Raw genomic sequence first — 24516 nt, 5'->3', positions numbered from 1 at the left:
TTATCTTGTCATATAGTCAATATGTACTGAAACCCACATAGACTGAGTTTGCAATTTCTAAAGTCATCCGACAGCCAGAAGCACATAAACAGCCAAGCACAAAAAGTTTTCAGAAAATCGTCTTGTGATGTAAAGAGCTTTCAGTGTGTCAGTGTACATAGTGACGCTCTGTACATGATACAAGCAGTTTCTTCGTGTTTTTTCCTGTCACCTCATACAGTAGGTCTATTAAAAAAATGTTCTGGTATGTTTGCAGTTATAATAAATCCACATACTCCCCAGTGTGATTTATAGGCTTTCGGGCTATCTTCCTCCTCCGTGTACATGCTGTTCAGGTTGTCAGAGTTTAGCACAGAAAGCTACTGTAGCCACAGTGTAGGTTTGACAGTTTGTATAAATTTTCATATATGCATGGTAATTTACAACTTTACTTGTGAATCTGAAAAATGACTGTGTTAATGAATAGATGAATGTATTATTTTTCTTTTACTTCTCAAGAATGTTGTATTGTGGCTTCATATTTGCTTTGTTTAAATCCTCATACAGCATGTTTATGTGTATCTAAGTAAAGTAAGCAGGGCATGCTTGTCCATGCATATGTAACCTGTGCAGTCGAGCAGCTGCTGAGCATGAATATTATCCATCCTACGGGTATGACACTATTAGCCTAGATCCTGTTGTGTGACATACAGTATTGAAGCATTCTTGGAAGGATAAGAGAGAGCACACAAATGGTTCAGTCTTGTTGGCATCATCATTAGCAGTTACTAATAAAGGGAAAAGGACGGCAAATCAATATCAGAGAAATCTCTGTAACCAATAGGCTACATAATCAATGACTTTATGCTATACCTGCCCCATTTTCATGGTTTTAATTTGATTGGGATTGTCCCAAAGGACCACATTAAATGAAAATGTCAACACAAAAAAAATCCTAAACATTTAGAAGTCAGTTTGTTGCATATCTGCAGTCTACTGTAACTATAGTAAATATGTATGGTACACCCTAGTAGGATCAGGGCTGGAACACAGTTAAATAAAATGACATGAACTAAATTCAGATTTAAAGACCTGGGCTGTTTGAGACTCATCTCACGCCTGTGGAAAGCAAATGAGCACAAATGTTCTCTGCTAGAGACCTTGAAATAAAGAGATGACACTATTTTGGAGCTGTGATCTCGCAGTGTGAGGAAACATTAGTTGCATAGCTTGATGGTGTCAGTTCAACAAGAAAATCAGTAATATAATTAAAAAGACCTTTCAGAATTATAAGACTTTTTGAACTTCTCAATATTATAGCAGTAAACAGATTTTAGAAATCCAATAAGCCTCCTCAATAGATATCTTATTGGCTTCTTCAATTGTTATTGACTGTACTGTACTGACTGTGAGCCATTAGAAGTTCAGACTAATAAAAACTTGAGACAGAATGCCACTGAGGGAGGCAGAAAGATAGAATTATGTTGGCTGTTATTGCAATGTTGCACAGCAGTGGCTCTTTACAGACAGCACCTGCATGGGATTTTATATGCACCTCTTTTTTAATATGCTACAACATTTGTTGCTATGTGTGTCTTTTTAATATTTCTGAACAGGGCCAAAGTTGTCTACTTTTTCTCTCTTGACACCTGCTTTGCCCAGATGTTAAATAACTGATGTAATTTCCACTGACACAGTGGTGAGTCAGCAGTGATTTATCAGTTTCATGCTATTTTTAGGGTTTTTGCAATTGCTAAATTACCTAGTTTTACCTTCCAGCAATCATGTAATGAAAAAGAAAAAAAAATATTTGACTTGGAAGTAAAAAGGGATATAAAACCATAACAGATATGCTCCTAATAACTGTATGTTTGTAGCATTATGCAGACTTCAGTGAGCAAGTACAACCAGAGGATTTTCAGGAACATATTATTTTTTGGTTTTAATGTGAGTGTTTACATACTGCATTGATTTCTTTGATCAATTGATCCTTCTAATTTTAGTACTGGAGTTTGTTCTCTGAGGCATCTTCATTGACTTCCATGTTTTTTTCAATATTTTGGGTGTGGGACACAAATTCTTTCATTATTTTAGACATATATTTAATCTTAACCACTGCAGCTGTCGTCACAACATTACTTAACTAGTCTTTGGTGGTCTTCAATAGCCATTCAAATGTTTTCTTTTTTTCCTTTTTTCTTTTAATTACAGCCCACAAATTTGATTTGAATTGAAGCTAATTCAATAGATCCGACTCCTCACAAGGAGAACTTATCCTCTGCGATTTCTCTAAGGGACGAACAGCATAACACTATTCAGAATCATTATTAGAACAAAGCACGAATGGCTGTTAGCATACACTGCTCTTTAAACATTCCCAGTGATTCTTGATAGATTTCTGCTCTGCACTGTCAGTCCGTGCCATGGGGTGTTGTTCCCAGATAAAATGCCAGCCATGCAGAATGGTAATGTGATGTCACCAGGGCAGGCCAAGTCACGTCAGGCTGGACAAGCGCGGCTGCCAAATTGGCTAGCAAACAGGAAAAGAACATCAGACCTAACAAGGTGCTTAAATCTTTTGTAATGAGAAATCAGCTATTCTTTAATGCAGATTTGTTTTGAGAGCAAAACATGTTTACATGGTTTGTTCAGAACAAGGAGAAATGTGTCATTTGCAGTGTCATTCGGATGCAGTTTTTATTGTGCGCATGAATGAAATCAGAAGAAATGAGAGATAGAACAGAATGGGCATACATTCATCCTGCCTTAAGAGATATTTAGGCTAATCGCTATTTTCAAGCCAGTATAGCAGTGTGTCAGTCATAGTAGATAATAAAAGCCCACCTTCAGCATCAGTTCTCATAAATGACATTGGGATTCAGTTTATTAGGTGATCCATTTAATTAAAGAGACCTCAGTGCAGGTTACTTATTCACCACACTATCACAGGTCTCTAAGGGGCATCTCAGCTCGCATCCATTATAAAGGGGGGGGATGAAAGGGGGATGAACAATGTCCTCTGTCATGAGAGCAAGGTCAGATCTTCCAGGTGTTTCCAGGTAGTCACTGGGGAACATGGGAACCAGGGTTGCTGCTTTCTTATCAATGATCAGAGTTGTCTGTCAGACACAGAGTTGCCTCTCACATACCTCATTCCCAATTAACGGGTGCACGTAGGGTTTTTAAACACGGGTAAACCCGCTAAATGGCTGTATTCCCACTGCCACTGAATTAACCGCTGGAGAGCGAGTCTGCCTTTCTGTCAGCCAACCTGTGTGTGTGTGTGTGTGTGTGTGTGTGTGTGTGTGTGTGTGTGTGTGTGTGTGTGTGTGTGTGTGTGTGTGTGTGTGTGTGTGTGTGTGTGTGTGTGTGTGTGTGTGTGTGTGTGTGTGTGTGTACGTATGCGCGTGTGCGCGTGTGTTGTGTTGTTGGTGTGACCCTGCTATGTCACAGCTAGGCAGAAGAAAAGGTAAACAGCATACAGGAGCAGGAACGGAGGTCTTTGGAAACATTACAGTGGTTTCTTGTTATTTTTCAAACTCGATGCAGATGTTCGAATCTGTGTTTTAGTGCTGCTTAGGAGGAAACGGACAATAACTAGTGATGACGCATCATTGCATCTCGACGGTTAAGGAGCTGAAATTACCACATTCACCCGGGTATTGCGTTCCCATCAATGCCAAATGGAGCCAGAAGCGATTAAAAAACCCATGTCTGCTACAGAGTTATTTGACCCAGGTGTGAATGCAGATTGTACGCATTCTCATTAAATTATAAAGCCGGATGTTAGTGGTTGTTAGGGTTTTTTTGTGCAGTGGGAATTAGGCTAAAGAGAAACCATAGTAGCATTTTTGTTGATTGATTGATTTATTCCTTTTTTTAAAAATTTTTTTTAAATTTTTTTTTTTACAACAAAGCTAAAAACACCAGAATGGTCAAGCAGTACTTGTTTTATTTGCTTAAGAAAGACTGCTTTTACTTTTTAGGGTCATTCCCTCCATGTGAAGACAGTTATGTGCAGCCAAACTTATCTGATGCCCATATTATATGTTGTAAGTGGAGCTTCTTACATAATAAATTTTTTTCTTGCATGTCTGAGATGTACTTCAGAGACCATGTCCAAATATGAGAGGGGATTGAATTAACATTCCCCCAAGCTTGTTTCCCTTTTTTGTACAACTGATCTCTGTTATGCCATAAAACCATGCCCAGAAATTTAATAATAAATCCTTATACCATCGTGATTTCCACTTCAAGATAGACCCCAGGTCTGAACGTTGAAATGTGGGAAAGCTCTTAAAACAAACTTGAGGTCAAAACATGACCTGCAAATGCTGGACTGTTTGAAAAAATTCCAGGAAGTGTATTTTGATTGTATCATGGTTAAAAACTTCCATATTTAAGATTTGAAAGTTTTTAGATTTTGTCCTAAAAAAAACCCACACACTGGGAATGAGACCAGATATAAACAGGTCAGGCAGACTGTCTTACCTGTGCCTCGCATCAGCTGGCCGAGGCGATAATAATCTGATCCTCTGCACACACAACAATGGTGTGTTCAGGCTGATATACTAAGGTTGCTGAACTGCGTTTCTTTCAATGCTCCCAGTGCATGCGTACTTATTTTTAAACGATAATAACTGATGAATAAGAATTGGTCTATTGTTTTTTTTCTTTTTTCAAGTCACTGGGTTTTTTTTTTTTTAATTAAAGGGCCATCACTGGATTCTTGGAGCTCAATGTAGTGTCTTCACTTCAAGTTGCTTGTTTTTCACAAACACCAGTCCAAAACCCAAAGATACTTAATCTACAGTGATGTAGAACAGAAAACACTAGCGAATCTTAAAACTTGAGGGGCTGGAACCAGTAAAGACATTTTTGCTACAATTAATAAAAATTAATTAATTAATGTTTACTGTCAGTGCAAATGTTTGCATGTATTGCATGTAAGTCTTAGCCTTCCTAAGGACTTGATACATTAGACACATGACATCTATAATTACCACAGTTGACCTTTTGTTGTGATATGACTTTTTTTCCCTAGATAAAAAACTGATTTTTTAAAATTTTTTTTTAAGGAAATATGCAGTTTGTCCAGATTACATAGAATTCAAGTCACTGAGCGAGCCTAACTAATATCTAACAATGTGATTAAAATGTTTTTGTGGTGTTCTCACACCCTGTCGCTTTATGTGTTCACTGGTGTCGGATGATTCAAAGTCTTGTTAAGCTTTAGAAATTTTTTGTCTTTCAACACTGTGTGTGTGTCACTTAATCAGCATCAATTGTCAGTGAACACTGCTACTGCTCAGTTCCCTGGGTGCACTAAGTTTTTTTTAACCAAGAGCAATTTTCTGTGCTGTATAAAGAGATCATAAGGTTCTTGCCTGAGTAAAAGGAAAAATGTAGCTGAGTTTAAAGTACGCTGAGAGAGACAGAGATGAACATGCCTGCTTGGACATTGCCTCCTGAGAATGGTCTAGAGGTGTGTTTCTGTCTGTATCTGAAGATGTAGCTAATTTAATATTTGCCATAGTACAGAAGTGCATGGCAGGTGAGGACAGTAATTAGTCTGCTTGCTTATGAAGTTATTAAAAGTCATTTGTTGATGATGAGCAAAGTGTAAAAGGGAATACTATCTGCGGAGGTCAGCAGTGAGGTTGACACCATGTGCTCCACGAAAGTAAGTTTGTTGAGAGTTAACTTCTAATGAGCTCTGCCGCTCTGTGAAGACCTTCTGGAAAAGTTAAAGTTATCGACCTGATAAGCAATAGATAATCGCCCCAAAGAAATTCATCATAACAGCTTTGTGCTACAGTATAATTTATTAATTATATATCTTTCCTTTGTTTTGGCAGCATTCAAAACAACTCTCCACTATATGGACTTAAGTCATTTTTCATTGGTTGGTTCTAATTGAACAAAGTGGATCGACAGAAATGTTTTTATGTGTCTGTGTGTGCAGTGGGAGCTGCTGTGGTCCCTCATCCTCCTCTTTACCTTCTGTCTGCTGCTTGTCTGGTTCTACTTCTGGTGGGAGGCACATAATGACTACAATGAGTTCAACTGGTAAGTATAGCCTAACTGTGTCTTCCTGTGAGTTTGTAGGGTCAAACTGTAGCCTGTGAACGTATTGTTTTAGCTGTAAACAAATTCTGTCCATGTGTGCTGGTATGTTGATTTCCTAATCGTCAATTCAGTCTGTCCTCTGCCTTAATCTGAGCAGAGACCACCCCCTCCTCCCCCCCTGCAGATTACACCATTACATAACAGAGATGGCTCGCCCAGCATTTCCTACACTGTAAATGACTCAGCCCTGTGACATTTTAATGTGACCACAAGTTTATGTCACTGAAAACATTATAATCTACCAAAATAAGACTTATTGCTAGTTTGTAAGCAGAATTCATCTGTTTTCAGTTGCATGTTTTTATGCAAAAACCACACGCAGTTTTCCTTTACGGGCAAGCAATCCCATGATTTCATGCAAAAACTGCTGCTGAAATTCAAAATACATACTTGACTTCATGACCTCAAGGTGAAAATACTAACAGAAATAATTAATCAAACACCCTTCAGAACATTAAGATTATGTATTGCTGGGCAAAAAAAATTGAATCCTTCAGGATGTAGATCAAACAGCACACATTCTTTTTAATGACAGTCAATTAACATTCATTTAGTAGGTAAATTTGATTTTGAGTGTAGTTTTATGTTCTGTATGTTCTTATACATGCTGTAGTACTGCTGTTTCCCATAATCTCACACACCCGAGTCTTTCTCTCCAACTACCTTTCCCATCCCCCGCTCTACCTGCTCTCAGTAACCTTCGCAATGTCACCTTTTCCTCTTATTATCGTCCGTGGCCGCCCATTATCTCTTCTCATAGTCGTTTCCCAATATAGTTTTTCTATGACATCCCAGCCACCTTTTCCTCCTCTCATTTGTCCCTTTTTTCCTCATAGCCCTTTCCCCAACATGTTTTGCTCTGTGTATATTCCCCACTCTGACCCACTTTTATCAGCAATCTCACCAGTGTTTATTTATCTCTGGATGTCAGTTATGGTAGACAAAAATTTGCCATTCCTGTTTAATAGGAAGTGTGCTGCTTTTTCCTTCCTTCCTTTTTGGTTTCCACAGATAATCACCAAGATGACATCCCTGCCCTTATGTGCTCTAGTGATTTAGCAGCAGGGAGTGTCCCAGTCCATCTGCAGTATAAATTTATTCACAAAGGGCTGGTAGCATCAGCACTAAGTGACCCTGCTGTGGCTCTATGCCACTAGAATTAACGATAAGGCTTTGAAAGTAATTAGTGTTGTGTGGTCTAGCTGTCATATTAAAACGCACATGTGCGCACTTTGTATTTGCTCTGCAGATGTAAACAAAATGTTACTATTTTGAGCATTTCAGTTAAGGTTGACATGGATGTGTATTTTTATATGTGTGTATGTGTAAGAGCAACAATGTCTGTCTTCATCTATCCATAAAAGAAATATATGACAGGCAGTAAAGGCAACAGCAAAGATAACCAGCCTGCACTTGTTTCCCTCCAGAAGCACCCCATAAGACAGAAACCAGCACACAGCAATTTGCCACCCATCCATTAATAAAACAATCACATAATCTCTTTGGTCTGAATTCTCCCTGCTGCCCAACAATAGTTTCTGCGGTTACTGAGGCTGCTATCTTTGTTGTGTCTCTGTTAGCTTTATTGCAACAATAAAGCATTAAGCTTGAGGGTACCTGATTGGTATCTGAATGCAAGTCAAAGATCTTTTGAGACTGCAACAGTCTAGTTTTTAAATCACCCACAAGGCTTTAATTTTGTTTTTGTGCTTGTTTTTCAACTCTCCTTTAATGCTATAGGCCTCATGAACTCACATTACTGTTAACCCCGCTATCTATTTGGGAAAGAAGGCTGCAAATAACCTCAGGCTGTAATTGTCAATATGATGGTGTCATTCTTTACATTATTATGAGTCAACTCAAGCTTTGTTTATTCTAGCATCATGAGACACTGTGGCGCAGGTTTCTGTAGATCGTGCACAAGCTACAACATGTACAGAGGTCTTTATGTTAAAAAAGTTTTTTTTAGCTCAGCTAGTCCTCCTTTGAAGGCGTCCTTGTTGAAGTGATAAGCACAGCATGTGCAGTGGGTGCCTAGTTACAAAACTTTTTTGCACAACCAAGCGCCACATCAACTTATAGAGCCTTCATGGCATAATTGTGTCATGCACAAACTCATGCTGGGGACACTCCTACAAGCTCTAACCTAGCTTTATAAGGCATGGTTGGTCTAAAGGTAGTGAAAGTGGCCAAAAAAAAAGATTCTAAAATCTAATTCAAAAGGGCACACTCATACACAAACACTAAGGTGTCCCAAGCCTTCATACCTGTTGATAGTGATGAAATGCAGATGAACTGTAAGTATGAGACGTGTTGTTCAATCTCTTGTTACTGCAGGTTCCTCTACAACCGCTCTGGGGAGTGGAGTGATGGCACTGTTCCCATCCTGGCCACCACTGCTGCTGGGTTTACCTACATTGCATTTTTAATGGTCAGTCTTATATCTAATATTTAATATTGAGACTTAAACATGTTGTGTCCATCATGATGCTTGGTAGTGATTTAGCAGCTTTTGAATTGTTTCCATGTGTTGCCACATAGTAAGCCGTCATGTGGTTATGCTGAGCAAGTTGACTGTTAAGCAGCAGACTTGTTTTTGAAAGTTGGACTTTTCTGTGTGTGTTTCTCTTTTCAGGTTTTAGCACTTTGCCACATTGCACTTGGGCAACAGTTAAATTTGCACTGGCTCCATAAGGTAATGTGATGTCTGTGTCTGTGTGTGCTTGGTGTGTGTCTGTGTGTACATGGTGAGGGTTTTTATACACTAATCTGCTGGCTTGATGCCCACATGTGTGCTCATTCATTGCTGATCAGCTGAACTTGTCCTGAACTTACAGATGGGATCATGTTGTCCCTGCAGGGTTGCGAAAGCCCAGTAAATGACCTGGTCTAATATGCTATCATCAAACCAAATACAAGGACCACACTGTGTGGGGTGTGAAAGGGCTATTTGGGGTTATTCTGGTGTGAGCGTGTGTGTTTGTGTGCCAGCAGTCCAAAGTGACAGCCTCTCTGATTTTCGGTATCTCTTTCATCTCTTCCCACACAGATAGGAGTGACTGCTGCTCTACTCACCACCATTGTTGGGGTGATATCTGTCAATCAAACATGGGGGCAAGAGTGGGATGTCGTCCCCATCTCACTGCAGGTCAGCACACACTGAAACACAGTAAAACCCCCAGGCTGCTTTGACAGCTTGATATATGAAGATGGAGAACTAAACTGAGTGTTGTGATACACTGGGTGTAGGCAGTCTGCCATACCTACATAACCTCAATATATCATTACACCCCTATTTTTATCTTTCTAATATTCATAGACCATTATCTATAAGAGTCAATCCTACCCTCAAATGCGCCATCATGTTTATTTCTCCAAATGCATTGTATATAAGTTTTTCTTCTCTTACAAAAACCATACACTGTGTATAATGTACAAACATGTCATGAATTATGTTTGTAATTCAAATTCCATATTTTACATTGCCATATGGAAAGTAACACAACCTTCAAGCCGCATTTATCCTTCTAAAAGTTCACAGCTAAACGATAGCCAAGGAGTTGTGAGAAGCCTATAATTAGTGTGTCTCTGTGAGATTATTGCACCACCATGAATGTGTGATTGAAGTGGACGCACAATTCCACTGAAACTGGTGCCATTCAAACTGAGATGTGAGCTCCCCTGCATACAGCCATCTACGAAAATTGGTGCATTAACAAGGCCCGTAGAGTCATCCGGGACCCTAGTCACCCTAGTAATGGCCTCTTCCAACTGAAGCCATCGGGTAGGTGATACTACAGCCTCAGAGCCAGAACCAGCAGGCTCTGTGACTCCTTCTTCCACCAAGCAGTTTAGACTTCTGCACTCCTCCTAACAGTGACTCTATCAGTTAAATGGCACCAAAAGCTTAGTGGCATATTTTTAGATTCTGTTATTATGATTGTGAAGTCTTGTGATTTAGGTTTTAGTATAGTTCTTATGTTAATTATTCATTTTAATATTTTATGGGACATTATTTATTCTAATATTGCTTTTAGTGTAATTATGGTGCACTTTAACACACCTCAGTAATGCACTTTATACTGCGCACTTTATATTGTATCCACAATAGCATTGTATTGTGTGGGACAAGACCCAAGAATTTTGCACTTTTTGTATTTTTGATATGATAAGATGCAAAAGTAAGGTAAATCTGAATCTGAATGCCTTCACAAATTACAGCTTTTATCTCTGAATGGTGTTACCATTGTTTTAACCCCAGATAATGTCTGTTATTGCACACCTCTCTGTCTTTGTCTTTGTTTCTCTTCTCTTTTGGCTCACTGTCATCATTCTTAAGCCCTGACTTTTTTTTCTCGTACCTTTTTTCCCTTTGTCTTCGTTTCAATTTGTGCTCTTTCTCTCTGTCTGTCCAACCCTCATCCTCTCCACTGTGCTTCACATCTCTGTCCAGGCCACAGGTCCCTTCCTGCACATAGGTGCCCTTGCTGCTGTCACAGCGCTGTCTTGGATTGTGGCTGGACAGGTTGCTCGCGCAGAAAAAACAGGTACACCTACTTCTGCAACACAGAATATAAGCTATTCTTACCTGCGGTAAGCATCGGCAGCACACATACACGCACGGGAAGAGTGGTGAATGATTAACACTGTGTAGACAGAGGCCAGGACCTCCACCCAGGGTGTCGGAGATAACGAACATTCCTCAGGGCTCATGTGATGTTTTCCAGCCAGGACACCTTGGATTGTTTTCTCCTTGAGGACAGGGATCTTTCTGTGAAAAGGCAGCTCTTAATGTGTATTCTAAATCTCGCTGCTATTGGTGTCTGTAGAATGGACTTGAAAGTAAGTGTTATTTATGCACCAATTTTACTGCCTTCTGAGGAAATTACAGCCAGATAGAAATATTGATTACATAAATGCAGGCAGTCAGTCATGCAAGTTGTGTGTTTTTTTTCTGAACCCCTTGAATCAATCTGAAGATGCATTTAGTTGTGAGGATTTTATTTTCAGTGAGTTGCATAACTGTCTTTTTTATGACCTTCCTGGAATTGGACAAGGTGGTTTGTTTTAGGTTTTGCTTTTGGAGAGACTTGATGAGGTGGAAAGGTCTAGGTCCACTTAAGCGCTTCTGCTGTAATGCAGAGTGGACTCTGAATACCATAGAGGATGCAAGGGTGTGTGTGTCGGTGTGTATGTGTGTGGATGAAGGCTGTGAGTGTCCTGTGTAACAAGAGTTTTCTACTCAACCTCACCCCTGAGCTGACCTTGAAACAAATACATTCCCCTGTGTGTGTGCATTTAAGTGTGTGTGTGGGCCCACACTCGCAGCCTTCATTGCTCACTTACACTGAGGCGGATGCAGGGGAAAGTGTATCTGCTTGGCCGCTAATGTTAATGTTGCTGGCTGCTGTGCAAAGCTAACGGTACTGAACATTACCCATATTAACACCAACTACTTACATCACATATATTTGAAAACTGAGACTCATAGATCGCCCCCCCAAAATTATCTTTGTTTCAAATCAAGACACAACTTATTTCAAATCACCATTTTCTCCTGAAAGTCAGTGATGTTCGTATTAGTTTATTTATTAGATTGTTTACTAAAAGAGAGAAACTAGCTTGGATAATGAGCTGCATTGTAACTGGTCAGCCAGGTGAAGCAGCTAACCATGTAATAAGGGCAAAAATACCATCACTATCAGCATGGCAGTTGTTTTATAAAAGCCAATTTAAAAATGTCTGAAAATTAAATTAGCTTGTAAGAAGTAGTTTTGTATGCATATTCTTTTTGATTACCTTTTTTTGTACACATCAAGAAAACAGGATATGAGATGATAATTAGTGAGCTTTAAAGCTGATTTTGTTCTTTTGACTGAACTAGGCTAACTGTTTAATACTTTTCTAGTCTTTATGCTAAGCTAAGGTAACTGACTGCTGGATGTAGCTTCATTTGAATACTTCATGTCGACTAAAGTTTGTTAAGGATTTTCACAAGGTTCTGTTCTTGGATCACTTCCATTCACATTATATGTGCCTCCCTTAGGCAGCATTATTGGAAATCACCCTGTAAACCTCCATTGTTATGTAGATGATATACAATAATAGCTATTGATCAAGCCAGAAGAAACAAATCTGTTAACCAAAAGTCTTAAACTTTAAAAACCTGCATGACCTGCAATTTCCTTATGTTAAACTCAAACCAAGCCAAAGTTACTGTACTTAGTCCCAATATTGGCCATCATGAATAAAACTCAATGTTGAAACTGAATTTTTACGGTACACACATGAGAGCTGTAATAATTTTAAAATCCAATTTTTGACAAAAATGTAAATAAGTGCATCGCCCAGACTGTTCAACCTCTGCAACTCTGTCATCATCTGTTATCTCCCAGTGTTTCAGGTGGTGGTTGTGCTGCTGTATCTCAGTGTGTTGCTAGGACTCTACATTGTGCCCCTGTACATCACCTCCCCCTGCATCATGGACCCCTCCAGCCTCAAACAACGCCCTGATGTCATCGGCCACCAGGGAGCACCAATGGTGAGTCAGCTGACCGCTGTCGTCCAATCTGAATGTGGTGATATGAAAACGGGCCACTTAAAAGAAATTGTATCAAACATGCTTTCACACTGCCATACAAATTTAGCTACCTGATACTGGCTTCACAGATGGCCAAACCACTAACATCAGCAATGTAAATGATGCTGAGCCACTCAGGATATGAAGCCGTTAATCCAGAGTGTCAGTGTCCACTTGATTCTGATTAAGAGGAGGAGGAAAAACTGTGCTGCCCTTGCAGATAAATGTTCCTCTTGTTTTTTTTTTTATACATTTTTCTTCTCCTGCACTTCCCAAAGCTATTCTAGTCTATTAATGACCCTTTGGTCGCACAACTGAAAATAGTCCACAATCACAGCACAGTGAGGGACCAAGCTCTCACTGCCTGATACATGACCGGGATAGATTTTCTGATGGATTTTGTGTAGTTCTGCCTGACAAAGACAGACTTGTCAGCTTGTTCTGAATCGATTGGAGATTGCTTATGATCAAATTCACTGCTTTCTCATTCAGATTTCTGTTACACCATCTCTCACAGATCCGATTGTCAGCTCTACTACATGGTTAAAAAGCCTGTTAGAGCCTGTTTGTTAAGTATGCCGTGTTAAAATCAGGTTTATGCACACCAAAGCACATTTTTCAAAGTTTGATTTATGCGTTTGGAGTAATGTTATTGCTTCTAAATGTTACCTGAAGAAGGATTTATGTACTTGGCACAATATCTGACTCAGTATTAGGCAATACTTGAAAGGATAATGAAGGAGGATTTCTGGTTATTCATAACAGTTACTCACACGACCCAATACACACCCTGCTTTCTGTGGTATTTGTCTAATGCGATCGATCCTAACGGTGGAATCTAAAATTAGGAGTGGCTCTGCAAGGCTGTGAGAAATTCAGTCACATGACTCAACTGTGTTTCCCAGAAGGACTCTGTATTGATTACAGCATCTTTCCTATCCTGTGTTTCTCAGTCATAAGCTTTACTCATAGGTCTCATAGGAGGATGCTTTTCTTGAAAGTGATGTTTGACCTCTCAACTATTATTATTCATAACTTTGGCTTGAAGAGCTGAAGAGCAATCTGTAACCCTGTTCATTTCATTTCACAACATTCCTCATCGCTCAGGAGTATTTTTTCATATATATATATATGTGTGTATGTGATACACTACACTAATGTTTTTGACATTGTAACATAACCTACATAATAGATTATTATGAATTAACGTCTTGTCTGTTTTGTAGGGCTTCCTGTAAAGTCACATATGACATCATTATTACAGGACTACATGTAATGACTGTGTGTGTTTATGTGTTTCCAGCTTGCTCCAGAGAACACACTGTGGTCCTTCCAACGAGCTCTGCAGATGAACGTCACTGGGTTGGAGGCTGACGTGGCTATCAGGTACACACACACACACACACAAACACACACAATCAATACAGCAGGATGACAAAGTCAAATCCAAGGGTCATTTAGTCTCTGGCTTTTTTCTTCTCAGCTGTTTGATTTTCTTTCATACTTTATGAAAACAGTTGTTCACCGAAAACATCTTAATACCCGTCCTCGGAAAAAGCTCACACAGGGCCCGGTATTACCAATCAAAGCACAATGCGTTGCTTTTGTTACTCTACTCAAAATGTTAGGCAAGGATATATTGTGAATTTATTATTATGCAGTCTTAACAGATGACTGTTGTCAAAAAGAAATAGGCAAAGGATAATACTCTTTCAATGTAAAAAAACACAACGAAATAACAATAAAATTTGATACTTGGAACACAACAGTCAAAGGGCTGCAACATTGAACAGGCTACAGAGAAGCAGCAACAGATCAGTCTATCAGCAGGCAATGGATAGAAGCATAGCCTCACCAACATAATGGGAGGTGACAGGCTGCGTTCAGAGAGAACACACTCGGAGGAAGAGAAGAAGAAGTGGGGGGAGGTTGGAGGGTTGAGACGGTATGGCCATGGTGTATGATGGATAGTGGGTGAGCAAGTCCACTCATGCATGTGCAGGGATGGAGGATGAGTGATTGTGTAGAGGTGGGGGAGTGTTGCTTTTCTGGGAGAGGGTTTTTTTGTGGGTTGGAACATTATTTTCTAGAGAAGTGTGTTTAAAGGTGATTTAAATTACTCTTGCACATTAATTAGTTGCAGACTATTTTGCTTCAGTAGCAATTATGTAAGCTGTGTGTGTGCATGTGTCTGTTTGTGTGTGTGTGTGTGTGTGTGTGTGTGTGTGTGTGTGTGTGTGTGCGCGCGCTGTTGAAGAGAGGAGAAAGGGTGTGTGATTGGTGCAGCCTGCTGACAGATGAGCTCCTGACTGTGCAGAGTAATTAGACTTGATGACAGCCAGAGCGACAATGACGCTCCACTCCTGCTTCAGATCACACAAACGCCCACAGCATGACAAAATATTGTTTATGCATTCCTTATTTCAGTTTTCATCAGTTTATCATTCAGTGTTTTTTTTTCTGATAAACTTTGTATTAAGATATTTTTAGGAGTTATCCGTTCACGTCCACACACATCCACATAACACACACACACATAGGAAAGGAGTTATTATTCAGCAAAGTATTTGAATAGCAAATATTGAGTAATGTGTAGGCGTTTTCTTTAGTTTTGGTTTTGCCTTTTTTTTTTCTGGTTAACAAAAAAGTACATTCATTTGGTATTCAAATGTTGAGCAGCCACTTTTTCAAACACCCAACCCCCCCCATAATTAGGACAAACTCTGTCACTTTTTCTTTTGCTTTTGTTTGATGTGTTTTTAAGAGTTTAGCCTCTTGCCATCTCCAGTCTCTTTTGCTCTTGTCTTGTAACTAATGTAACTATGAGCACTTTGATTCCTCTGTCACAAGCTATACATAAAGTTACCTTTAGTGATAATTTTAAATCAGAATCCTGGTTGAATTCTGATTCAATTATTAAAAAAAAAAAAAAAGAATGACAGTGGTTTGGGAATGTCACCTCTGTATTTGATGTCAGTGGGGTAAAAAAAATATGTTGACAAAAATTGTGAACTGCATCGTATAACTTCTGACCATTAGTGTAGATGGAGTGCCATTCCTGATGAAAGACCACACCCTGCGGAGGACCACAGACGTAGTGAAGGTTTTCCCAGACAGACAAATGGAAGATGCTTCATTCTTCAACTGGACAGATCTGCAGCAGCTCAACGCAGGGCAGTGGTTCCTCAAGGTAGCCATTTCATCTTTTTGTAAAAGCGTGATGTGGTACTGTGATATGTGATAAAGTTTAATAGCCCAATGAGTCATGAGTACTCTGGTCCTCTGTTTTCATCTAAATACTGAGATCCATTAATGCTTTAGAGACACTCTTCTGTATGCAGAGCGGATCAAGGTCAACTAGTGCTTCAAAATAATTGTTTGTTTCCACCTACTTGAAGTACTTAGTGGGACAAACGGGATGAAAACACACTGGCTAACAAGCCATGACAAATGCTGCCTGCTCTGGTACCCAATTACTGTTTCCTGCGTATGATATTGCACCGTCTAGAAATGCTCCATTGTTGTGTTCTCATTTACCCATTAGCTGCAGATTATGTAAATTAATTTATCTTTATATTCCAATAGGAAAGGAACAGAATCCGTGTAAATTTTTGGCAAGATGCAGTGATGTAGATACATTGCTTTTTTTGTGCCCTGTGCTACTTTGCTGTGTTCCACTTTAATCCTTCTACATTCCCTCCTGTCAAATATTCTTCTCTATTTTTGTCTGCTCGCTCAGAAACTGCTACAGCATGTGTTTCCTATATTCTGTATTTATTATAATCTATACACTCACCGTCTATTTCCGTGTCTAAAGGAATGCTCAAACACATACGTATATGTGTTTGAATATATATTTATTTTACTCTGAAGCTATGTCAGTATTTGTTTGATCCTGCATTATTTTCTCCCTCTCAGGCTATATTGCATGAGAGCACGCTGAGGCTGGAGACTGCATTCCATGAAAAGCCTAACTACTTCTGTGCATATTAATTGTGATTTCTCATGTCCTAATCTGTCCTGACTGTGTAATAAAACTGTCATTTCAATGATTAAGTGTCATTTTGTCAGTAGTGAAGCACATCATGGAAGACTTAAAAAAAGAGGCATCTGAACTTCTGCTCTGCAAAGTGAGAAAAGTTGTGAAGGAAATGGGGGAAAATATTCCATTATTTTTATTTGCTGATGGCTTTGTCCAGTTGCTCTGCATGAAATGGATGGGCGCTTTTATTCAAAGTAACTATAAGAATAATGAATACATGTATATATTTTTTTGTACATTTTTTGAACACAATTGAATTTCTAGTAGCAGAAATGTTATTACCATGGTGTAATTGTATTTTAAAATGTAAAAGTAGTGATATAATGGCCCTGTTAAACACATCTTTGATCTTCATCCTCAGGCTGTTCTCTGCCTGTGTTTCAGGATGACCCCTTTTGGACTGTGCACACCCTGTCTCAGCGTGAGAAGGATCTGATTGCCAACCAGAGTGTGTGCAGCCTGGAGCAGCTTCTAAAGCTGGCTTCCTATCATAACAGCACAGTGGCTTTCCGGCTGAGGAGGCCTCCTCCGGAGCACCCCTGCTACCACAGCTGGATCAATGATACACTGCAGGCTGTGCAGCAATCTGGCATTCCTCAGAGCCTGGTAAGTACATAGAAACCAAATGCTTAGACATACTCAGTCTGAATCTTGTTTAGTCCTCTCCACAACATTAAGTATTCTGAACATCACCTATGCAAACAAGTGGTTAAAATGTGAATTAATACAATAATGTCCACCAAATTCTGTGCTCACATTTAACACTTTAAAATTTATCTAAACATTTATTAGATACTTTCCATATATTTATTAGTGCACATGAACCACCCTTCAAATGACAATAAATTACTTCCATGACACAGCAATTATCTAGTAAGAATTTTTAAAAAAAAATTTAAAGCTGGTTTGTCTGTTTCTGTTCATAACATTATCACTGATCTGTTTTAACTAAATATACTCTGGTATAAATGAAAAAATGAAAAATACAAAAACACCAACTCAATCAGCATGTTAGCACTTCTTTCACTGCCGAGTTGGTTTGTGAGCAGTAGTCGACTGACAACGTTATCTTAATTCGCATGTTCAACTGACTTTAGCAGTTATTATTACAGACACACTGTAATAACACACATGAGAAGTAACAGACATTGCCTTGTTCAAGGACATTTTTTGCCAGATGGGGCTTCCTGTTGACGTGGCTGCCCAGTCGACCTGTACAGTTATACAGACAACACTGCACAAAGTTTCACTGTGACAAGTGTAACTGTTATCCTCTCTGCTGTGTTCAGGTGATGTGGACTCCAGATGAACACAGAGCTCAGGTGAGACAGCTGGCACCCGCTCTGATTCAGACCTCAGTGGAGAAACGGAGTCCTCAAAGCCTTCATCAGTATGGCATCAGTAGGCTGCTGCTCAGATACAACCAGGCCAGCACATGGGAAATCAGGTAGGAACACAAACACAGACATGATAACGTTATCAGTTTGGCACCTTAACACACATATATACATATATATTCAGAGACATGCCTGAATGTGTGTGATTGCTTTCAGAAACTTCTCCCAGAGCAACATCAACATCACCCTGTACACCATCAATGAGCCCTGGCTGTTCTCGGTACTCTGGTGCAGCGGGGTGTCTGCAGTCTCCTCAGAGGCCTCACATATCCTCAAAAAGGTGCCTTACCCCATCTGGCTCATGGTAAGGACTCATCACATACTATTTCGCATTTTCGTCCTCTTTGCACTAAACATCTCAGGTATCGCTTTGCAATCAAGCACTGTTGTTTGAAAAATATCTTTTTCTTGCTGTCTTTGCTGATAATGTTTGAGTTTCTCAGTGTGACTGTCTTATTTTTCCTCTGTTCAGCCATTGTCTCTCAGCCTAGAAAAGATTCGCTTGCTAACAAGTTTTTTAAAACAAGTGTAAAAAGTGTTTCATGAACTGGTTAGAGGTTGAAATCTGTGCATTATTCGATGACGACCTTTCTACTGTCCATCAGCAGCCTCTCCTCTGCATTACTAGATTTTAACAGGAGATACCAACAATTGAGCCTCGCTTTCATCTCAGCTCATCAAGTCTGTTTATTTCCTGCAATGAGAATGCGATCCTCTTATTTTTCCACACTCATCCGAGGTCCCAGCACGGTTCAAAAAAGAGCATCATCAGTGTAGTGGATCCTGTAGTGCATGACTCATGCTTTTCTAGTTCAGTCATCTACTAAAACCTCCTCAGCATGGGCAGCACCCACACTGTGCTTCTCTGGTATCAATACATGCACCTCACCTGTGTAGCGTGCCAGCCTGGTCTCCCACTCTGTCGCACCATACGGGAACTCTGCGTGACAACATGTGGATGTGACCTTGGCCCCCTGCTGAGGTTCAGGGAGAGTTTAAGCTGCCTGGGCATCTGCAGTGTCAACTGTTGATTGAAAAGTCAGATGAAATCTGCCATTTGATGTTTTAAGGCCAGTGGAAGGGAAAATTTACCCTCGGAGATAGTTTTTTGCAGGTTTTCGTCTTGTTGCCGAACATGACAATGTTGAGGATCGTGTTCATACATCTTCACAAGAGTGCACATCCAAAAGGGTTTTAAAATTCCTGCATTTCACAGTTCAGATGCATTTTCTCTAAAATGGATTTATTTAAAAAGAGAGCAAAGTGTGTGTTTATTTGCAGTAGTATTGAACAATATGAGACAGTTTGGATGTTGCTGCTCACATTAGAGATAGTATTATTGACTTATAGCGCCACCCAGTGATGTATTCTGCTGTAAACTTATGCGTTTGTGTTTCCAGAGACCAGATGAATACTGCCTGATGTGGGTGTCTGTGGACCTCATCTCCTTTGCTATAGTCATAGGAATATTCATTTTCCAGAAGTAAGTACAGCCACTCAATGATATAACCGCATTCAAGTCATTATAGTGAGTTCTTACAGAAGTGCTAACGTTTCTCCATTTTCCTGCCGGTGTATAATGAGGATAGTTAACACTGATCTTTTTGTTTTTGTGTGTTTTTCTCCTGTTGTGCTTTTTCACACATGTGAAGTACATACCACTCATTAGTGCTAATTAACAAGCAACTTTAATCTCTCTCAACGTGACACACATTACCTCAGTATACCTGTCTGTATGGAACACATCAGTAAAACACTAACTCATACATACAGAGAGTGCTGTTCCCTTGTGTTTCGATCACTTTTTAAATGATTTAGCTAGTGATAATATTGAAATGACAGGCTGGAAAGGACAAAAAAATATTTTTAAATGTTATTTTATTTTAAATGTAATTATTTATGTGTTATGTGATTTAATAAGTTGTTATGATGAATGTATTTGCTGTTTTCTCCTCTTGCACTTCAGTGTGGCGAAAGAGAAGATGTACTTTCTACAAGCATGTATCTTCTGTTGGCTAAAATGTTTAAACCCTTTACACTCCTGCAGTATTTCCTCTTTCTGTTTGAGAGATTGGTTTTGTTTGTTTTATGTGACAACTCCAGAGACAGATGGCCTGTCCTCATGTTGTCTCTGGGATGGAGAGCAGTGGTATTTTCTTTTTCCTTTTTTTGAAACAGACCACTGTGGGTTTGCTCTGCTTAGCTGAGCTCTTCAGTAGCTTCTGCTGGCTTCTAAACTGACCTCTCTTGTCTCCCACCTTCTTTTGTCCTTTTTTGTCCTTCCGCTTCTCCTCGTCCTCTTTCCTCTGCCTGATGTGCATGCTCTTCTCCTCCTCTGCTGCATTCTGGCATCTTCTCTCAGCTATCACATGATCAGGTAACTGGGTCACCTCTTCTGACCCAAAGTCTTCTCTTCTTTCACCGTCTTTCTGTCTTTCACAGTCTTATCCATCGTTCTGTTGTTTGATGAATTCTTTTGCACTCTCTCTATCTTTCCTTTTCTTTCTGTCTTTCTTTTGTCGCTCTTTTTGTTTTGACATCAAGTCCATCGGATTTCTGTCTCCACCATACTCCCACTGTCCTTCTATTTCTCTCTCACTTCTCTCTGTCTCACCTGAGTCGTTGTACTGCACTTCTGCCACTTTCCTCAAGGGAGGAGCTCATCTCAGGTCTTTCTCCTTGCGGGATAAATAAAATGAACGCTTTCCACCCACACAGCACAAAATATCCACAGAATTAAGTCGCCAATGAGATTTAAAATTTATTATCCATCTTATTAAGCCAAATGACTTAACGTCCAAAATGAAGTACGGATATGCATTCATCAGGGAAAGTGCCTCAGGATTGGCTTGTATCGATGCTGAAGGACTAAAAGCATGCTTGTTTGCATTTCTGTGTTTAAAAGCTGCAGTGCATTAGTCGCAGTTCATTGTGACTACTGCAGCTAATAGAAACCAAGGCTGTTTTTATTAAAACAAGAATACAGTTTTCACTTACAGGAAAGGGACTGTTTTTCTGTGAACAAATTTTGAGTAAATGAACTCAGAGATAGAGCAAAATGTTCTGTATTTAATTATGTTTTTTTTATCAATCATTAATTCAAAAGGTATTTTTAATAGATGAGTGCAGGAAGAAAAGAAAAATAGCTCTGTTGTAGTTGTGTTGATTTTTTTTTTGTCTTTTTGCACACATTGTAATCACAAATGACATAATTTGGTAACATTTTCCATCAGGGCCCCTATATAAAGTTGTAACCATTAGACCTTTCAGTGCATAATGTGTAATTTAGTAAAATTTAACAGATAAGGCAGTTAATAAAAAACACTTAAGGATTTCCAGGTTTGGAAAATTCAACTGAATACAACTGAACCACTAAGTATAAGGAAATAATTCATTAACTGTTAACAAATCCTTTAGTTATAATATAAATACTTACAGGATGCCTTATCAGTAAGTGGTACCAGGGATCAACAATAGAGGAATGCCCAGGGAAAATAAAATGCCACATTAAGCTATCTAAAATCGAATAGATCTGTTTCATAAAGAACAGAGTTAGGCATGTATACTAACTCCATAGATCCTTCTAAAAATGTAAATGTTATCCCTTTATTGACCAAAACTTGACCCTGAACTGCATTCTGAGAGGGGAGGCAGCAGTATTTATTGATGTTATTGTCTTGAAGATCTCTGACTAACATGTGATCCCACAGGTACCGGATGAGTGGTATGCGCAGCTACAACCCTGAACAGATCATGCTGAGCGCCGCAGTCAGGAGGTCCAGCAGAGACCTCAACGTCATGAAGGAGAAACTCATCTTCTCAGGTAAGACCCTCACATTGAGATGAGGAAGACGTGTTTGTGTCTGTCACTCCTGGATGTTTTGTAGTGTGCTATTGTTTGGGCTTCTGAACTCAGATTTAAATCCCTCTCTTTGTACTTTAAATTTAATTTGCTGATTTACAAAAAGTCAGAGATGAGGAATCAAGGTTTTGAGTTTGAGGTGCCCAGCTAGCATGTCACCACGCCCCAGCATGCATCTGTCTGAGTGTCTATGAATGTTCTTGCTCCTCCTCTTCGTCTTCCTCCTTTCTTCCCTGTTAAAGGTCAACCCCAGTAGCAGCCTGTGTGATGTGCACCACCTCCTGTCCATGCTACCACCTCCTCCGCCAGCAATGACTTCTTCCTCCTTTAATCCATGCATCCATTACCTGCCACCTCTCTGCATACTATGTCCCTCTCCCCTTCATCCATCCACCCCTTCATGCACCAAACCTCCCCCACTACTCTCCCACCGGAGACAACGTCAAGTGTAGGGGAGCTAATAGACGCCCCAGTCTGTCTAGACAGCCTCTAGTGCTGGGGGTCAAAGGTGAGTCATATCAGTGACAGCTGTTTGAGGCTCATCATTCTTTCATTCATCTTTTCATTCAGTGTTGCCTGCGATGACTCCTTTATCTTCTATTTTCTCAACGGATGTGTATTGGAAGTGATGGTAGTGCATGTTATTATGCAGTACACTGACTTTTTTTATCCTTTGGCGCCCCCAGAGGTGGGGAACGGAGTCGGCAGTGCTGAGGAGCTGTACGTGGACAATGGTTACGACTACTACACCAATCAAGGCATCAGCCAGTGATTGGGAGACTGTGTGAATCGGCTGTAGTGATGCGGAGACGACACCGCTCTATGTGTTCACATCATTCCTATTCCAGTAAGTGTGAAGTCTGGTCTCCCTGTCTCTCCTACTGATTACCTTACAGACTGCTGTATCTGATGGCGAAAACAACCACCCAGTTGCTTTGTGTACATTCTGTAAATACTTTTTGCTTGTCAGACATACTGTATATCACATGGAACTACACGCACTTTTTATTAATGGAATTCACCAAATCTGTGGCCGCCTCCTCTTGCATCTAACTTTCCGAGAGGTCCCCAGGAGTTACCAATGCTTACTTCTTTTTAAACGTGTTTCTTTATACATTTTAAGCTAATTTTCCAAAGCAGTTTCTTGATTTTAACCACTGTATGATATTCTTCTCTTAGCAGATGAATTTTATTTGAATGAGGCTTTATTGCAGCATGAGTCTTAACGCTAACAGCTCATTATGCTCTTGCCTTCTGTCAGCACTCCACTGTGCTGTTGTTCATAACAGTACTAGAGTTAATATTTATATTTAAAGAGAAAAACAAACAAAACAAAAAAAAACACGAACAAGCTGTTTACAGAAGTCCTGCCTTCTCCTCCAAGTGAAATATTCACAAGGTGTATGTAAGATAATTATTTTGATAGATGCCCCCCAGCCCCGCCCTCCTTTTGAGCAGTGCATGTAATCGTATTGATCATATCAACTGATGTATGTGAGCTGTGCTCCCAGTGCACCAGAGGAACTGGTGGAAATGGTTTGGGGGTGAAGATTTATCTTTTATGGTTAAAGTAAATGTGTTTGGGTTTTTTTTTTTTAAAAGATGTGAAAGGTTTAATGTGTGTATTTTGGCTGGGTATATATTTTTTACCCTGTGTGCAGTGCTATGTTGAGTATGTTATTGTACATGGTGAACCAGTGTGTGAGATGCTCCAGCCAACCAAGCATTACATTTAAAAAACGTGACTGATGATTAATAATTACAATAGAGAAAGACTGGTCACAGTGGACGTCACTTCACGTCCCTACGCAGCCTCTGTATTGCAGTAACCTCTGTGGTATTTTAGTGTTGACAGACAACATGCATCTAAATGTTGGTTGCTGGTGTAAACTGACTGCTGTAAGGTTACTGAAGTGGGTGCTAAATGTGAAAATATAAGCTCTAAGCTTATTGAAGGGACGCTACAGGGATCACAACAGGGTCAAGAAATCGATTGCCTTTTGTGTTTCTTTTCTTTCTTTGGGTGTTACTGTGCCTCAGAAGTAAACATTAAAAAAAAAACTTCTAATACAGGAGTTTTCTATTTGTGTTTTGTTCTGTCAGTTGTTGTAATGAGGGGTCTATGCAGTGAGTTGTCTTAGGGCTCACGGTTCTGCACTTTGACCACAGGAGGGTGACAACACTCTTTTTAAATCATGGACTTTATATGATTGCATCTGTGCTCTACATACACTTCGGGCAGCTGCAATCTGAATTATAAGCAGGGCTAATGTAGCTCATCAGTTCAGAAGGAGAGCTTTACTAGCAAAGTAGCACACTTCATTAACAGGACATTGATTTCAGAGAAGAATGTAAAGGTTAATTCTTAACTGTCAATAATAGACACATCCCTTAGTTAAGTGTTTTTTACATACTATACTATGTCATTTTCAACATCTTGGTTGGAATACTAACATTTTCGACTGTTTTTTTTTTCTTCAACATGCTATAGTATGGTGTTTTTCTACATAGTATATTATGACTTTTT

The 24516-nt window shown here is 39.6% G+C and overlaps 1 protein-coding gene across 4 annotated transcripts in view; it reads left to right on the top strand.

Annotated features, from left to right (window-relative positions):
- gdpd5b (glycerophosphodiester phosphodiesterase domain containing 5b) overlaps nucleotides 1-24061 on the top strand; it is a 46909-nt gene extending 22848 nt beyond the window's left edge. Inside the window, exons 3-18 of one of the 4 annotated variants that reach the window (XR_006105843.2) lie at nucleotides 5945-6048; nucleotides 8446-8539; nucleotides 8744-8803; nucleotides 9158-9256; nucleotides 10562-10655; nucleotides 12504-12649; nucleotides 13992-14074; nucleotides 15728-15878; nucleotides 17115-17336; nucleotides 18020-18177; nucleotides 18284-18431; nucleotides 19528-19610; nucleotides 20490-20504; nucleotides 21838-21950; nucleotides 22232-22497; nucleotides 22676-24061. Coding sequence is in view for 2 of the 4 variants with exons in the window: in XM_042486619.2 (XP_042342553.1) it covers nucleotides 5945-6048; nucleotides 8446-8539; nucleotides 8744-8803; nucleotides 9158-9256; nucleotides 10562-10655; nucleotides 12504-12649; nucleotides 13992-14074; nucleotides 15728-15878; nucleotides 17115-17336; nucleotides 18020-18177; nucleotides 18284-18431; nucleotides 19528-19610; nucleotides 20490-20504; nucleotides 21838-21950; nucleotides 22676-22761 (1656 nt within the window). In the remaining 2 variants the exon portion in view is untranslated. The remainder of the gene's footprint in view (nucleotides 1-5944; nucleotides 6049-8445; nucleotides 8540-8743; nucleotides 8804-9157; nucleotides 9257-10561; nucleotides 10656-12503; nucleotides 12650-13991; nucleotides 14075-15727; nucleotides 15879-17114; nucleotides 17337-18019; nucleotides 18178-18283; nucleotides 18432-19527; nucleotides 19611-20489; nucleotides 20505-21837; nucleotides 21951-22231; nucleotides 22498-22675) is intronic. The other 3 variants (XR_015776778.1, XM_042486619.2, XM_042486620.2) reach the window with 3 other exon arrangements.
- Nucleotides 24062-24516: the final 455 nt, after the last annotated feature.

Source organism: Plectropomus leopardus, chromosome 6 (genome assembly GCF_026936395.1).
Source record: "Plectropomus leopardus strain MGB_pleo_1.0 chromosome 6, ASM2693639v1, whole genome shotgun sequence".
NCBI lineage: Eukaryota > Metazoa > Chordata > Actinopteri > Perciformes > Serranidae > Plectropomus > Plectropomus leopardus.
This window is presented reverse-complemented; position numbering and strand designations above follow the sequence as displayed.